The sequence below is a fragment of the Oryctolagus cuniculus genome, chromosome 2 (assembly GCF_051225735.1).
Source record: "Oryctolagus cuniculus isolate XC-2025 breed Fujian yellow rabbit chromosome 2, ASM5122573v1, whole genome shotgun sequence".
In the NCBI taxonomy this organism is placed as follows: Eukaryota; Metazoa; Chordata; class Mammalia; order Lagomorpha; family Leporidae; genus Oryctolagus; species Oryctolagus cuniculus.
In genome coordinates, this window is record NC_142868.1 from 3,470,093 (window position 1) to 3,485,867 (window position 15,775).

A 15,775-nucleotide genomic window follows, 5' to 3' on the forward strand; every position below is an offset into this window, starting at 1 on the left:
AACTCCCCGCGACTCACTGCCGTTCTGCCTTCCAGTACAGCCTTCGGGTGTGTGTAAGGAGGCTGCCACGGGTCTGGGGTCCGGGGTCGCCCCGTGCCAGCCGCGGTGCCTGCGCTTTCAGCCTCTAAATCCAGGCGCTGCTTCCTGTGAGCGATGCCTCCCCAATGAGGAACGTGGCCGCAACAAAGCCCCCAAAGCCTGCAGCTAAGGGCGACACCACCCGCTGTGTCGGCCTCCACGCCACGCCCCACCCCCACCCCCACCCCGGCCGGGATCACCGGTTTGAGCCCCTGCATCCCTGCTGATGTACCTGGGAAGGCCCAAGACGGCTCTAGCGCTAGGCCCCGCCACCACGTGGAGGCCAGTACTGGCTCCCGGCCGCCCCCTGGCTTTGTGGCCACGAGGGGAGTGAACTGGTGGATACAACCTCTCTCCTCTGACTCTGCCCTTCAAGTAAACAAAACAAAACAACACAGGCCTGCGCTGTGGCACAGTGAGTTAATGCCCTGGCCTGCAGTGCCAGCATCCCACATGGGCGTCGGTTCGAGTCCTGGCTGCTCCTCTTCCGATCCAGCTCTCTGCTATGGCCTGGGAAAGCAGTGGAAGATGACCCAAGTCCTTGGGCCCCTGCACCCATGTGGGTGAGACCTGGAAGAAGCTCCTGGCTTCGGATCAGCACAGCTCCGGCTGTTGTGGCCAATTGGGGAGTGAACCAGAGTATGGAAGATCTCTCTCTCTCTGTCTCTTCTCTCTGACTCTCAAGTAAAAAATAAATGTATATTTTTTGACAGTCAGAGTGGACAGGGAGAGAGAGAGAGGCAGAGAGAAAGGTCTTCCTTTTTGCCGTTGGTTCACCCTCCAATGGCTGCCGCGGCCGGCGCACCACGCTGATCCGAAGCCAGGAGCCAGGTGCTTCTCCTGGTCTCCCATGGGGTGCAGGGCCCAAGCACCTGGGCCATCCTCCACTGCACTCCCTGGCCACAGCAGAGAGCTGGCCTGGAAGAGGGGCAACCGGGACAGAATCCGGCGCCCCGACCGGGACTAGAACCCGGTGTGCTGGCGCCGCAAGGCGGAGGATTAGCCTAGCGAGCCGCGGCGCCGGCCTGAAATAAATAAATCTTTAAAAAAAGACAACGGGGCACCTCCCAGCCTCTTTCTTTCTCCCGGGAACACCACCGCCTACTTCCAAACCAACAATAATTTAACTTTTATTGACACGTAGATTATAAAGCAACCATCGGCTACGGCGGCCAGGCGCGGCCAGAGCTCGGCGCAGGCGCACCCCGCGGCTACTCGGAGCTGTCCGGCTTCCTGCTGGACGCTGCGCCTGCAGGCGGGTTAGAGAACCGGACCCGTCCAGCACGCTCCGCAGGGCTGCGGCGGCTCGGCGGCTTCTCGCGGGCCGTGGCAGGCGGCGCACCGGCGGGCCCCGCGCGGTCCTCAGAGCGGCGGCCCGTCGCGGCGGCGCGGGAAGTGGTCCTCGGTGCGGAACAGCCCCGGCGGCTCGCGCGGGGCCGGCGGCGGCGGCCGGGCGAGGAAGCCGGGGCCGCCCACGCTGCGCAGGAGCTGCCGCAGCGCCCTGGGCAGCGCGCCCAGCTCGGCCTCGGCCCTGGCCACCTCCTGCTCCGTGCGCGCCACGCGGCTGCCCACCATGCGCACGAAGGCCTCCAGCCGGTCGATCTTGCCGTAGACGCGCCGCATCTCGGCGGCCTTGGCGTGGATGCGCGGCACGCCCTCGCGGACCACGTGCGCCGAGTCGCCGCGGATCATGTCCAGCATGGCCACGAACTCGTCCACGCGCGTCAGCAGGTCCTCGAGGCTGGCGTCCAGCGCCTCCACCTCGGGCCGCGCCGCGGCGGCGGGCAGCAGGCAGGCGGCGTAGCCCGCGGCGGCGCGGCGCAGCAGCGGCAGGTCGCGGCCCGGCGCGCCGTCCTCCGGGCCCTCGTCCTCCCACGGCCCCGAGGCGCTGCTGTGGCTCTGCGACACGTGGCCGCTGTCCCCGCCGCTCCAGCCGGGGCCCTGCGCCTCGGCTTCCTCGGCCGCGGGCGGCTCCGCCATGGCCGGGCGGCCCAGGGCGCTCCCCGCGCGCGCACGCGCACGCACGCACGCACGCACGCTCGCCCGCCCCCACTTCCGCCCGCCGTGCTCGCTCAGGGCGCACGCGCAGCCGCCTTCGAGTCCGGGCTCCGGGGGCGCGCACGCTCGCTCGCTCGCCCGCGCACGCACGCGGACCGGAACAGGAACTCGGAGAAGCTATGGCGGCCTCAAGGCCTTGTGCTGCGGCCGTGGGGCCCGAGCGGGGCGGAATGGAGGCCTCCGGCTCGCTCCTCCCAAGCTGCGAAAGCAGCAGGCGGGCGGGCGGCCCGTGGTCCTACGCAGGCCATGTTCACGGAGCGTGCGCTGTGACGGCGCCGAGAGCCAGGTGACAGAGTGGCCGTCCTGAGTTACTGGGGCCCCCAGCCCCCCAGGAAAGCCTGCACTGCCCCTTCCCCCGCACACACGCGGGGCACTGGGTGTGCGGGAGCAGTGTCAGGCGCCGAGGTCTAGGTCGTTTACCAAAGTCTGCCCTCGAACCGGACGCTAGAAGAGGCCGTAGTACCCAAGTCCTTTTTTAAAAAGGCTGATTTATTTGGAAGGCAGAGTTACAGGGAGAGGTCTTCCATCTGCTGGTTCACTCCCCAAATGTCCGCCCCGGCCGAAGCTGGGCTGATCCGAGGCCAGGAGCTTTTCCCGGGTCTCCCACGCGGGTGCAGGGGCTCGGGGACTTGGCCATCTTCTGCGGCTGTCCCGGGTGCACTAGCAGGGAGCTGGGTCGGAAGTGGAGCAGCCGGGACTCGAACCCGTGCCGCAGCGCTGGCCCCAGGACATACGTCCTTGTGAGGTTTTATATTTTGAAGCTGCTGGGGTTCTTGAATGTACGTGTGTGGTTTGCATGTTGCAAGGACATCAGTCAGCACTCGGGACAGCCTCCGGAGAGTCCTACCGCCCGCCGGCCACACGGGTGTCTCAGCCCGCTGGGCCCAGTGCTTGCTCAGGGCCAGCAGGAGAAGGCGGACGTGATGGTGTTGTGGCTGGAGGCAGTGCGCTGTGGCGCTGCGGTCCCTGCAATCGCTGCCCCGTGGTCAGCAGCCCGAGGAGAAACCCACGTGGCGAGAGCCCAGCCTGTTCCCGTAACCGCAGGAACAAGGCCTGGACGCAGAGCCAGAGCCGCAGCCAGACTCTGAGCGTGACCTCGTGAAGGGTCTGGGCCGGAACCACATGAGCGCGCGCTGTGGTCTGTGTGCTGGTGCTCTCGAGTCCTGCCCCAGGGTGACGGCGTCAGGGTGGGCCGTGGGGCGGTGATTCGGTCACTCGGATGTGACTGGCCACCTTCTAAAAGGGGGACGCGGGGGCGGGGGTTGGAGCCGCGGTGAGCACGCCATCTGGGATGCCTGCGGCCGTGTCGGGGCTCCGGGCTCCAGTCCTGGCTCTGATGGGGCTTCCTGATCCCGTGCACCTGGGAGGCAGCAGGTGACGGCCCAGCTACCAAGCCTCTGCCGCCCACCTGGGAGACCCTGACGCAGTTTCTGCCGCTGGACTTCACTTTGGCCCAGCTCGGGCCGTTGTGTACCTTTGCGGGGTGAATCGGCAGGTGGACCCTCTGTCATCTGCCTTTCAAATAACCACATAAATAAATGCATCTTCCGGACAAACGAGATGTAGACAGGAGACCCCTCGCTCCTCCCACCAGCCAGCACACAGCAAGGAGCTGCCGTTGTGAGCCTGGGGGTGGCCGTCAGCAGATACAGAGCCTCCAGCCCCTGGATCGTGGTCTCCGAACCCTCCAGAGCCAGGCGAGACCTGTGTCAGCGTGAGTGCCCGCTGTGCGTTGTTTTACCAGCACAACCAGACTGACACAGACGTCTCTGTTGGGCGGTGCACGGCTACAGCGCGTTTGTCTCGCCTGTACCCCCTCTGATGGACACCTGGGCGGTTTTATCCGGGTGGTGTTAGAACTAAGCTGCTGTGAGAATCCTCGTCCAGTCCTTTTGTGGGCCAGTGCACCCAGATCCTCTTGAGTGCACACAAGCGTGGTCAGCGTCTAGTCCTTGGATGGGTACGAGGTGCTGGCCGAACTGCCCCACCTTGATGCTCATGGCCGGGAGGTCCGGGCCCCGCCCCCAGATGCGGATGCTGAAGCCCGAAGCCCGGTTTGGCTGTGTCTGGAGTAAACGCGGCCTCAGGGTGGAGCCAGGATCCGGTGGGAGACTCGGGAACGCTCCCCCTCCCCTCCCCGAGAAGAGGGCGGGTGAGAGGTGCAGGGGAGGCCACTGTTTGCAAGACGGGGCAGAGCTGGTGCCTCACCGGCAGCCACATCTGCCAAGCCTCTGCCCTGGGAAGACAATGTCTGAGCCGCCCGGCTGTGGCCGAGTGGGCGCCCACGGGGCAGCGCGGGGGTCCCGGTTCTCACCGCCGTGCTCTGGTGGCTGTAACGTGCACGGCTCTCTGGGATCATGGAGGGCAGCACCACCGGGGGAGTGACCAGCGGACGGGAGACCCCCCTGTCTCGCATCTCTGTAACTCTGCCTTTCAAATAAACAAACAGAATTGGTGTCAGTGGAAGGATTCCGAGAATCGTGTCCGTCGGTCGCTGTCCGTCTGAGCAGCACACACCAACGGCGCATCCTGCCTCAGAGGGGCTTCGCCACCGCCGTCAGAGATGTCCACTCGGCGCCATGGTGAGCGGGAGCCTCGGCCAACGGGGCCGGAACGCAGGCTCACGGCCCGGTGTGCTGCAGAGGCCGGCCCCTGCGGGACTCCGGGGATCTTCGCCTCCAACCCCGGGAAGGGCTGACAGCAGAGGTGGCCCTTTGCCGAGGGCGAAGGAGACCGGGCTCCACCGGCCAGAGCCGAGGGCAGCGAGTTCTCCCCTGGACACAGCGTGGGAGTGGGCCGCGCGTGAGAGGGGAGGGCTGCTGGGAGCTGCGGTGTAGACGTGGGGCTGCGGCCCCCGAGCGCTGAGCTCGCGTTCCGACCCAGAGCACGGCTTTAGGCGGTCTCCCCGCTGAGTTCGACGGATCGCCCAAGCGGGGTCGGGGTTCGGTGCAATGGTCGGGACACCTGTACGCCACACTGCAGTGCGTGGGTGCAAGAATCCTGGGTGCACCCTGGAGGCGCAAGACGGCTCAGGTACCAGCACCCCCCCACCCCCCACCCCGGCCACGGGGGAGACCCGGGGGGCTCCGGGTTCCTGGCTGCAGCCTGGCCCAGCTCCGGCTGTTGCGGGCCTTGGAGGAGTCCAGAGGCGATCTCTCCGTCTCCAGCTTTCGAATAAATAAATGCAACTTTAATGGACGCCAGTGCTTGCTTGGACAGAAAGCGCTGTGAGGACCAGCCAGCCTTATTCAAAGACGGAGAGGCTGGGTTTTACCTGAAAAAAACCAAAGCCGAGCCCTCCAGGAAGGAAGCGCTCTAGCGGGAAGCGAGCAAACCGCGACCAGCAAACCCCTGCGCCCCTAAATTCGCACTAGCGAATACGGCGCGGCGCGCTCAGCCCGGCGGCCGTGGGCGCATGCGCGCGCGCCTCTGGCTCCTTTACGTGCGCGCGCCCGCTCCGCGATCTTGCCGAGGCGTGGCCGTAAAGTGGCCCTGTACGTCGTGAAAGGGCCGTAAACACGCCCAGGGCTGGCTGATTGACGGCCGCGGGTGCTTGTTGGGGGCGCGGGGCTGTTTGGCAGCGACGCGTTTTCTCCCCCGGCGGTTGTGAAGCGAGAGACTGAACGTTAGGAGCAAGAAGAGAACTGAGCGGTACTCGGGGCTGCTACCGACGAGGGCCGCCGTGACCCCAGTGGCCCCAGCGGTGGCTGCTGGCCGGCCGCCCCCGGAGGAGGCGAGCGCCGCGGCGCACGATGCGGCCCCTGGACGCGGTGGAGCTGGCGGAGCCCGAGGAGGTGGCGGTGCTGCAGCCGGAGGAGGACTTCGAGCAGTTCCTGCTGCCGGTCATCCACGAGATGCGCGAGGACATCGCGGCGCTGCGCCGCGAGCACGGGCGCGCGCCCCTGCGGAACCGCGGCAAGCTGTGGGAGATGGACAATCTGCTCATCCAGATCAAGACGCAGGTGGAGGCGTCGGAGGAGAGCGCCCTGAACCACCTGCCGGGCGCCGGCGGCGCGGCCAGGCCCGACAGGGCCGACGAGAAGGCGCGCGAGGCGGCCAAGATGGCCGAGATGCTGGTGGAGCTGGTGCGGCGGATAGAGCGGAGCGAGTCGTCGTGAGCGCGGCGCGGTGAGGCGGGGCGGGGGCCGGGGCCGCGGGTGGGGGCCGGAAGTGGCGGCCGTGGGGGCCGGAGCCGCGGGGGGTGGCCGGAAGTGGGGGCCGGGGAGCCGGGGTCGAGGGGAGCCCGGGGCGAGGGTCCAAAGGGGCTGGGGTGGGGAGGGGGCCGTGGGGAGCCCGGGGCGAGGGGAGCCAGGTGAAGGGTGGCGAGGAGCAGAGGGGAGCCGGGGGCGAGGGGGCGCGGGGTGGTGACCGGAAGTGGCGGCCGTGGGGTCCGGGGAGCCGGGGGCGAGGGGCCGAGGAAGGCCGGGGGGGAGGGGGCCGTGGGGAGCCCGGGGCGAGGGGAGCCAGGGTCGAGGGGCTGAGGAGCTGAGGGGAGCCGGGGGCGGGGCGGGGGGCCGGGGGCGAGGGGGCCGTGGGGAGCCGAGGGCGCTGGGAGCCGGGGGGGAGGGGAGCCAGGTGCAGGGTGGCGAGGGGTCGAGGGGGCGCGGGGAGCCAGGTGCAGGGTGGCGAGGGGCAGAGGGGAGCCGGGGGGGGGGGGTCGGGGGCGGGGCCGAGGGGAGCCAGGTGCAGGGTGGCGAGGGGCAGAGGAGAGTCGGGGCGGGGGTCAGGTGCGGGGCGGGGCCGAGGGGAGCCGGAGGCGGCACTGCGAGGGTCAAGGGGAGTCGGGGGCGGGGGCGGGGGGGGGGGGGGGAGCCGGTGCAGGTGCAGGGCGGCGGCGGCGCCCCGGCTCTCCCGGGCGCGGTGGAAGCGACTCGGACTTGGGTCTGGCGCCGGGGCCGGCCAGGCACGGAGGGAGTGGGGAGGAAACCAGAAACCCGGGGCCGGGGGAGGGAGCGAGTGGGAAAGTCAGGCCGGCCCTAGAAGCTTCCAGAATGTTCTGGAAGGTGGGGTGGGTTGTCTGGAGGGTGCGGCCGTCCGGGGTCCTGTGATGACGGTGAATGTCTCCGGTTTGCAGGTTCCCAGGGGGCGGCCCTGGTCACGCCGAGGAAGCCGCGCGGCGCCTGCGGTCCGTTCTGCGTCTGCTCCCCCGCCCGGTGACGGCCTCCCCGGTCAGTGGTTGGTGCCCTCGTGAGGGTCCGGGTCGCCAGATGCGTCATTTTGGAGAAATACCAAGAGAAGTGGGGCCCGGTCAAAAGCTACTTCCGAGCCCTTGCTGGACGGTGGGCACGGCCCTGTGTGCTGGTACCGCGTGACCTGACTGCTCTGGGGTGTGGGGTCGCGGAAGCTCGGGGGTCAGCAGGAGGAAGGCCCTGCACCCTTGGGCCCGCGGGCGGACGGCTTGAGGGAGACCCTCTGCGTCGCCAGAGGAAGCCGGGGGCCTCCTGCGTGTTTGCGCGAAGGAGGGGTGGGACGCTGGCCGGGGCGGTGGGCCCAGACAGCTGGCCGTCTGCAGTGGCCCCTCCGCTGCAGGGCCTCGCAGGCCCCAGGAGCCCCGGGCGGAGGGAGGGACGGGCGTCGGCCGCGCGTGGAGCCCTGGCGCACCGGCGTGGTGGGCGTGGCGGAGCCGGGCGTGGCGGAGCCGGGCGTGGCGGAGCCGGGCCTAGCAGGCGTCGGTTCAGGAGGAGGTCTCTCCAGGGAGCAGGTTTCTCGCGGAGGTGGTCCGAGCCCTGCGTGGTAATAAAGGAATCGCGCGCTCTCCGGTGTCCTCATGGCCGTGGCTCGGGCTCCTGGAGGTGTGGGGGTCAGGTGGGGAGCTGAGCACGGAACCCCCGCTGTTCGCACCCGGGTGCTGGGCCAGCTGGGAGCCCGGAACCCGTCCTGGTCGGGCGCCTGGCGCAGGGACCCAGGCACAGCATCCGGCAGCTCCAGCGCCGGCTAAGCCACTGCGCCAGGCCCCGCCCCATGGCGGGTGGTGCGGGACGCCCTTCAGCAGGGAGCGCGCAGAGGTGTGCGCGGGTGCGGGGGATGCCCGTGTGGGGTGTGACCACCGCAGGCAGCCCCACGGAGAGGAGGGCTTCCCGGAGCCGCCGCCACCTGGGCCCTGGTGGCTGGCACAGCCCTCAGGAGGGGTGGGAGGGTCTGAGGCGCAGGGACCAGAGCGAGCGAAGCGTGGGGAGACGCCACACACACACCCCACACCCCCACACAGCATACACTCACACCCCCCACACTCAGACACACACAGCACACACTCACACCCCCACACTCACACACACAGCACACAGACACAGCACACACACACACCCCACACACCCCCACACCCAGCACACACTCACACCCCCCCCACACACACGGCACACACTCAGACACACACCCCCACACACAGCACACACACACACCCTACACTCACAGCACACACTCACACACACCCCACACTCAGACACACACACACAGCACACACACCCCCCACACCCATCCTCACACACACACCCCCACACACGCAGTGAGCCTCTGCGGGGAGATGCCGACACCCCCACATACACACACACACACACCCCGTCTTCAGGAAGCTCAGGAAACGTTACAGCTGTGTGAGCTCTGAGTCTGCTCCACAATGAACTTGCCTTCTAGTTCTGGTTCCTCACGGGCTTTAAGGTCCCCCCCCTTCTCCAAAAGAGGGAGACAGAGATTGTCCAGCCGAAGCCAGGAGCGCAGAACCCCGTCCGGTCTCCACGCGGGGGCAGGGCCCTAGCTCGGGGCTCAGCAGCTGCCTCCCCAGGTGCGGTAGCGGGAGCTGGGTCGGAAGTGGAGCCGCCGCCGCCGCACGGGTCCCCGGATGGGCGGCTGCCGTTGAACTGGCAGCGTCAGCCGCTCTGCCACGACGCTGGCCTGAATGTTAATCTTTTTAACTTTTTTTTTTTTTTTTTTTTTTTTTCATTTCACTTGAAAAGCCAACAGACAGCTTGTGTTTCCTGGTTTCTCCCCAAATAACGGCAGCAGCCAGGGCTGGGCGAGGCTGAAGCCAGGTTCCTGGCACCCATCCCAGCCTCCCATACGTGTCACCTACCCGAGGACTGGAGCTGTCACCCGCCTCCCAGGGTGTACACTGGCTGAAGCCAGGTCAGGTGTGGAACCAGGACTTGGACCAAGCACTCTGCGGTGGGCTGCAGGCGTCCCAGGGAAAACCACAGCTCTCACAAGCACTCTGGAGTGCCCTCAGCTGTGATCTCACCACGACATTGTTGACGCCCCGCGGCTTGGTCCCAAAGTCGGAGGTCAGGTAACGGGTTGAGGTGAGGGCGTGGGCTAACGAGTGGCATCTGGGAGGTGCTTAGGGCATCGGGCAGTTCTCACAGGCTGCTCTGCCTCTACGATGATGGCACCATCGTAGCCATCAGCTGCCACCCAGGCCTGGGCTGTGAGCCTCCAGTCTAAACCGGATAAACCTCGCCTGCGTCGCCCCTCAGGTGTTCTAGTTCCCCCGGGCGATGGCCGCCGCTCTCGCCGCAAGCGCATCCCAGGGCAGGCGCTCTTCCCACGGGTGAAGACAGTGACGGGCTGGGCCCGGCGTCTTCCTGAGCGGGAGAAGCCCACCGCCACGGCAGGCTGCGGTCGCCTGGCTTCTGAGAGGGCGACTCTCAGGAGACGCCTGCAAAGGGGCCGGCGTCTGGCACGGCAGGTACAGTTCCTGCCTGCTCCTCTTCTGATCCAGCTCCCTGCTAACGCACCTGGGAAGGCAGCAGTGTGGCCCGAGTGCTTGGGTCTGTGCCCACGCAGGAGACCCGGATGTGACTCCTGACTCCTGGCTTCGGCCTGGTCCTGCCCTGGCTATGCGGCCATCTGCGGAGTAAGAGTGTGGGCGACTGCTGCCCCCATCCTGCTGGGACTCGTCCCCGCCTCTGGACAGGTGCCCACCTCCAGGCCAGGTGCTTGTGCCTAGCCAGGGCGAGGCCAGGAGTGAGCGCGCGAGCCGGTGTTTGCCGCAGCTCCCAGGGCTCTGCCTCCTCCTCAGCAAGGAACAAAAGAGGGGCTCCCCCCCACTTCACGTCCAGCCTGGACCTGCTGCCCTCCCACCCAGCACAGCTCCCCCGGGCCCCCCCCGCCCCTTCACGTCCAGCCTGGACCTGCTGCCCTCCCACCCCGCACAGCTCCCCCGGCCCCCCCCCTTCACGTCCAGCCTGGGGACCTGCTGCCCTCCCACCCAGCACAGCTCCCCTCTGCCCGCCCCACCCCCCCGCCCCTTCACGTCCAGCCTGGGGACCTGCTGCCCTCCCACCCAGCACAGCTCCCCCGGCCCCCCCCTTCACGTCCAGCCTGGGGACCTGCTGCCCTCCCACCCCGCACAGCTCCCCCGGGCCCCCCCCCACCCCTTCACGTCCAGCCTGGGGACCTGCTGCCCTCCCACCCAGCACAGCTCCCCCCGGCCCCCCCCTTCACGTCCAGCCTGGGGACCTGCTGCCCTCCCACCCAGCACAGCTCCCCTCTGCCCGCCCCACCCCCCCCGCCCCTTCACGTCCAGCCTGGGGACCTGCTGCCCTCCCACCCAGCACAGCTCCCCCGGCCCCCCCCTTCACGTCCAGCCTGGGGACCTGCTGCCCTCCCACCCCGCACAGCTCCCCCGGGCCCCCCCCACCCCTTCACGTCCAGCCTGGGGACCTGCTGCCCTCCCACCCAGCACAGCTCCCCCCGGCCCCCCCCTTCACGTCCAGCCTGGGGACCTGCTGCCCTCCCACCCAGCACAGCTCCCCTCTGCCCGCCCCACCCCCCCCGCCCCTTCACGTCCAGCCTGGGGACCTGCTGCCCTCCCACCCAGCACAGCTCCCCTCTGCCCGCCCCACCCCCCCGCCCCTTCATGTCCAGCCTGGGGACCTGCTGCCCTCCCACCCAGCACAGCTCCCCCGGCCCCCCCCTTCACGTCCAGCCTGGGGACCTGCTGCCCTCCCACCCCGCACAGCTCCCCCGGGCCCCCCCCCACCCCTTCACGTCCAGCCTGGGGACCTGCTGCCCTCCCACCCAGCACAGCTCCCCCCGGCCCCCCCCTTCACGTCCAGCCTGGGGACCTGCTGCCCTCCCACCCAGCACAGCTCCCCTCTGCCCGCCCCACCCCCCCCGCCCCTTCACGTCCAGCCTGGGGACCTGCTGCCCTCCCACCCAGCACAGCTCCCCTCTGCCCGCCCCACCCCCCCGCCCCTTCACGTCCAGCCTGGGGACCTGCTGCCCTCCCACCCAGCACAGCTCCCCTCTGCCCGCCCCACCCCCCCCGCCCCTTCACGTCCAGCCTGGGGACCTGCTGCCCTCCCACCCAGCACAGCTCCCCTCTGCCCGCCCCACCCCCCCGCCCCTTCACGTCCAGCCTGGGGACCTGCTGCCCTCCCACCCCGCACAGCTCCCCCGGGCCCCCCCCCCACCCCTTCACGTCCAGCCTGGGGACCTGCTGCCCTCCCACCCAGCACAGCTCCCCCGACCCCCCCCCTTCACGTCCAGCCTGGGGACCTGCTGCCCTCCCACCCAGCACAGCGCCCCCGGGCCCCCCCCTTCACGTCCAGCCTGGGGACCTGCTGCCCTCCCACCCAGCACAGCTCCCCCGGCCCCCCCCTTCACGTCCAGCCTGGGGACCTGCTGCCCTCCCACCCAGCACAGCGCCCCTGGGTCCCCCCCCTTCACGTCCAGCCTGGGGACCTGCTGCCCTCCCACCCAGCACAGCGCCCCTCGAAGAAGCATCCGCAGTGCCTTCCCCAGGTGGGAGAAGAGAAGCTCAGCCCCCTCTGACCACCTCCCAGTTCACTGCCCTGGGGGGAGCTGTCCTCCTCCAGACGCTGGGCATTCAGACAACGACAGCACAGCACGCTGAGACCAGATCCCGCCGCCAGCCTGGTGCCTGGGGCCAGGGCTGCTCCCGGCAAGCCGCAGGGGCACCGGCCCCTCTCATGGCCGCTCTCCACTCAGCCTGTGACTGGTCATGGTCCTTGGGGCAACGGTGTCGTTCAAAACTGGAAAAAGCACATGGGAGAGATGGCGACACTGCGTGCGCGGCTGATGGACAGACGGACGGGTGCTGTCCCTGAGCTGCCTTGGGTCCACTCTGATGGCAGTGGCTGCGGGGCTGGTGCAGGCAGGCACCAAGGACACGGGTCCTGGCTGGCCACCGTCCATCTCCTCCCAGTGGGCTGGCACTGAGTAATTCAGGGACACGTGTGAGTATTCAGTGCTGAGTTTATTTCATGAAGGGGGTGGGGGGGCACTGAGGTTCCCGGGACGGAGTGGAGGATCGCGACCCGAACCTGCGTTAGTTACTCGGGCGGAGCAGCAGGTGCAGCCGGGCAGCAGTCGCCAGGACCCGCGCACAGTGGCTGGGCCAGGCCTGCGGCCGTCACTTGGGCCCTGCCTGCACAAAGTACTTGTGACAGGCAGACGTGAGCGCAGCTACAAACACCACGAACTCGTTGAAGTCCACCTCGGCGTCCCCGTTGGCGTCCAGGTCCCTCATCATTTTGTCCACCGCATCCTTGTCCTTCCCGTTCTGGAAGAGAGGAGGGGCCGGCGATGCCGCCTCTGTGGCGCGGGGCCAGGAGAGGCGGTGCCCGCCCGCCCTAAGCTGTGAGAGGCCGTGCGCCGGCCGGTGCCCTTGTTCGCCGGAGCGCGACTGCTGTGCCCAGAAGGGGACCCTCCGATTTCTGATGCGCTCGGCAGTGGTTCCCGGGGAGCGGTGCAGCTCCGCGCTCTGCGCGGCTGCCTCGGGGGTGTGCGCTTGTGCCTGCAAACCCGTAATCCCCACAGCCACCAGGGAGGAGGATGCGCGGGACCTGACCCAGGTCACACGGGGAGAAGGGGACAGTGGGGTCGCGGCCCTGGTGAGGGGAGCATGCGGGCCCGGTTGTCTAAGAACAAGTGTACCATCGCCTGCAAGGGACCAGGTGCGCAGCAGCAGCAGCAGCAGCAGCAGCAGCAGCAGCAGCAGCAGCAGGGGGCGCCGCTGAGCTCAGCCGGCACCGGTCACAGCTGAACCCGGCGGAGGCCCAGCGTCTGCCCGACCCAGCCGGGGGCACGAAGCGGCAGGCGGCGGCGGTAGCAGTGTGCCGCCCCCACCCCGTCCCGACGCCTCGTGGCTGTCAGCAGGGCTGTCCGTGACGTTCCTGGAGCTCAGTCCCAGCGCCTCTGTGCAGCTCCACCTCTGCTGGGGGCGCTGGGCTGCCCACCGGGGACGGAGCCCTGGGCCATGAGCGCCCCTGGGCTGCCCGCGGGAACAGGGCCCCCAGGCTCCTGAGCGCCCCTGGGCTGGACCCGGGGAGCAGGGCCCCCAGGCTCGTGAGTGCCCCTGGGCTGGACCCGGGGAGCAAGGCCCCAGGACTGAGCGCACAGCTTCCCGAAGGCCGAGCCGTGGCCTTCTCTAGACTCCCCAGGGGGCCCCGGTGCAAACCAAGTTTGAGAATTCCCTGGTTTTGCCTCGGTGCTCAAAGCGTGCCCCCACCCCCCAGCCCCAATGTTTTGGGTCAAAATCCCAGAGGGCTGGGATAGGCATCCCACAGGGGAAAACCTGGCGGCGGTATCTGGCTGAGCTCCCACTCCTCCTGGATTAAGTTCCTGGCTCCTGGCTTTAGCCCAGCCCTAGCCATCGTGGGCATTTGGGGCGTGATCGCCATCTCTCTCTCTCTCGCTCTCTCTCTCTCTCTCTCTCTCTCTCACACACACACACACACACACAAATACAAATCCTCACACTTGGTTTCTTAGTCCCAGCACAGGGTGAGTGTGCGCATGTTTACCCATCTGGAGAACAGAAACAATGCCCTAAGAGCCCGAGGTCACAAGCTAGGTCCCAAATCCAGGCTTCCACTGCATCAGCATCGGGACCCTCGGTGGCAGAGTCTGATGGGGCTGGGGGGGAGGAGGATATGGGGGGCTGGGGAGGAAGACGGAAGGGGAGGGCCCGGACTGTCTGCAACCTGCACATCCCATGTGGGCGCTGGTTCAATTCCCAGCTACTCCACTTCCCATCCAGCTCCCTGCTCATGTGCCTGAGAAAGCAGTGGAAGATGTCCTGAGTCCTTAGGCCCCTGCACCCGCATGGGAGACCCAGAGTTCCCGGCTCCTGGCTTTGGCCTGGCCCAGCTCCTGCCCTTGCAGCCATCTGGGGAGTGAACCAGCAAAGAGATTTCTGTCTTTGTGTCCCTCTGTTACTCCGCCTTTCAAGTAAATAAATGAGGTGTGTGTGTGTGTGTGTGTGTAGGGGGAGGAGAGAATGGGGAGGCCAAGGAGGGCGGGGTCTCTGCTTGCACAGGACACTGGTCCCTCCAGGCCCTCCCCCAGCCCGACACCGAGCTACACGGCGACTGGGTGTGGCAGGGGCAGGGATGGCCCTGGCTTCCACTCTGCTCCCAGCCCCACTGCCCGTGTGCCTGTCCCTGTCCCTCTCCCTCCAGGCGAACCTGGGGTAGGGGCTTAACGCCAAGGATCCACCTGAATACCGCACTTAGGATCCCACCTACCTGCTCCCAAGCCCCTCAGCCCCTGCCGGGGTTTGGCTCCGCCCCTGCGGCCCCGCCTCACCTGCAGGAAGCCGGGGAGTTCCTTCTCCATCAGCACCCTGAGCTCCCCCTTGGTGAGGCTCTGCGGGTCGCCCTCGCCGCCCGCGTACCGGGCAAAGACGTCGATGATCATGCCCATGGCTGTCTCCAGCTCCGTCATGGTGCTGGGCTCCGGCCTCCTGCAGCTGCGGCTGCCAGTGCTTTTTGAAGCCGGCTCCTGCTGACACAAGGGGTGGGAAGCATCAACAGGCCCTGCCCCTCCCCACTGGGCAACCTCAGATGGTGACGTCCTCGTGCGCTCCAGGGCTGTCCTCCCCAGGTGGGGCTGCTGGGGCGGGTGGGAGCCCGGTGTTTGCCGAGTGGGTAGTGACCGAATGGACCCGCCCTCGCCCACGCAGGTGCTGCTGGGCAGACACAAGGAAGCACCAGTGGAAAGCGAGAGGTGGCAATGACAAAGTGACGGAGCCTGTGGGACGAAGCCAGGATGAGAGAGGGTTTACTAGAGGCACAGCTGCGGGGCTCAGAGCGGCGCTCGCGTCAGCCGGGGGCCGCGGGCTGCAGGTTCCTGGGAAAGGCCACAAGCACCCGTTCCTGTGGGCACACACCCTTGTGAGCCCTGTTATCTCAGCCTTTTATTGATAAGGGGTCAGTTTCTGCTCCGGCCACTTCCTGCTGGGGGCGGGGCTTGACAGGAGTGGTGAGCTGGTGCGGTGTTGCCATTGATTTCTCAACAGGTCAGAGGTATTCCATTGCTGTGGGCCATTTGAGTGGCTGACCAGAGCTAGTGGGGTACAAAACAGTAACAGATGTGGCTATGGGACGTCTCTCAGGGTAGGATGATAGGGCAGGTGCGTCTGCTAACAAGGCGGAGTCTCGGTCATGTTCAGTTGATTCTGGTTGGCTGTCAGTTGCAGACTTGGTGTTTCTGGCTGGTACCCAAATGGGCTGTTCCGCATTCTCCGGAAAGACAAGCATATCCTCGACCTTTGGTTAGCAGAAGCCTTTTTACAGGCGCTGGAGTCCAGGGCCTGGATTTTGCATACAGTTCAACGTGTGGGTGGCATAGGGTCTAGCAGCTGCCCTAAGAGCTTGGGGTGTCTGAGTACTGCCACAAA

General features: G+C 67.6%; 3 protein-coding genes across 3 annotated transcripts; 1 reads left to right on the top strand and 2 right to left on the bottom strand.

The window, feature by feature from the left end:
• Positions 1–1,183: 1,183 nt before the first annotated feature.
• Positions 1,184–2,114, bottom strand: BLOC1S4 (biogenesis of lysosomal organelles complex 1 subunit 4). The gene has a single exon (XM_051830061.3). The coding sequence runs from the start codon at positions 2,056–2,058 to the stop codon at positions 1,441–1,443; it is 618 nt and encodes a 205-aa protein (XP_051686021.2). The 5' UTR covers positions 2,059–2,114; the 3' UTR covers positions 1,184–1,440.
• Positions 2,115–5,642: 3,528 nt separating this feature from the next.
• LOC100344712 (MORF4 family-associated protein 1) lies at positions 5,643–7,891 on the top strand. The gene is made up of 2 exons (XM_051830062.3): positions 5,643–6,264; positions 7,211–7,891. Exon 1 carries the CDS (start codon positions 5,889–5,891, stop codon positions 6,252–6,254), a length of 366 nt encoding a protein of 121 aa, XP_051686022.1. The 5' UTR covers positions 5,643–5,888; the 3' UTR covers positions 6,255–6,264; positions 7,211–7,891.
• Positions 7,892–12,330: 4,439 nt separating this feature from the next.
• Positions 12,331–15,175, bottom strand: S100P (S100 calcium binding protein P). The gene is made up of 3 exons (XM_051830064.3): positions 15,161–15,175; positions 14,683–14,877; positions 12,331–12,655 (listed from the first exon to the last, which is right to left on the bottom strand). Exons 2-3 carry the CDS (start codon positions 14,818–14,820, stop codon positions 12,506–12,508), a joined length of 288 nt encoding a protein of 95 aa, XP_051686024.1. The 5' UTR covers positions 14,821–14,877; positions 15,161–15,175; the 3' UTR covers positions 12,331–12,505.
• Positions 15,176–15,775: the final 600 nt, after the last annotated feature.

Excerpts from the sequence above, each read along its gene's own strand:
- BLOC1S4 (XM_051830061.3), bottom strand. The coding sequence starts at position 2,058 with ATGGCGGAGCCGCCCGCGGCCGAGGAAGCCGAGGCGCAGGGCCCCGGC.
- LOC100344712 (XM_051830062.3), top strand. The coding sequence starts at position 5,889 with ATGCGGCCCCTGGACGCGGTGGAGCTGGCGGAGCCCGAGGAGGTGGCG.
- S100P (XM_051830064.3), bottom strand. The coding sequence starts at position 14,820 with ATGACGGAGCTGGAGACAGCCATGGGCATGATCATCGACGTCTTTGCC. Across the intron at positions 12,656-14,682 it reads AACTCCCCGGCTTCCTGCAG|AACGGGAAGGACAAGGATGC; the intron begins GTGAGGCGGGGC and ends CCTCTCTTCCAG.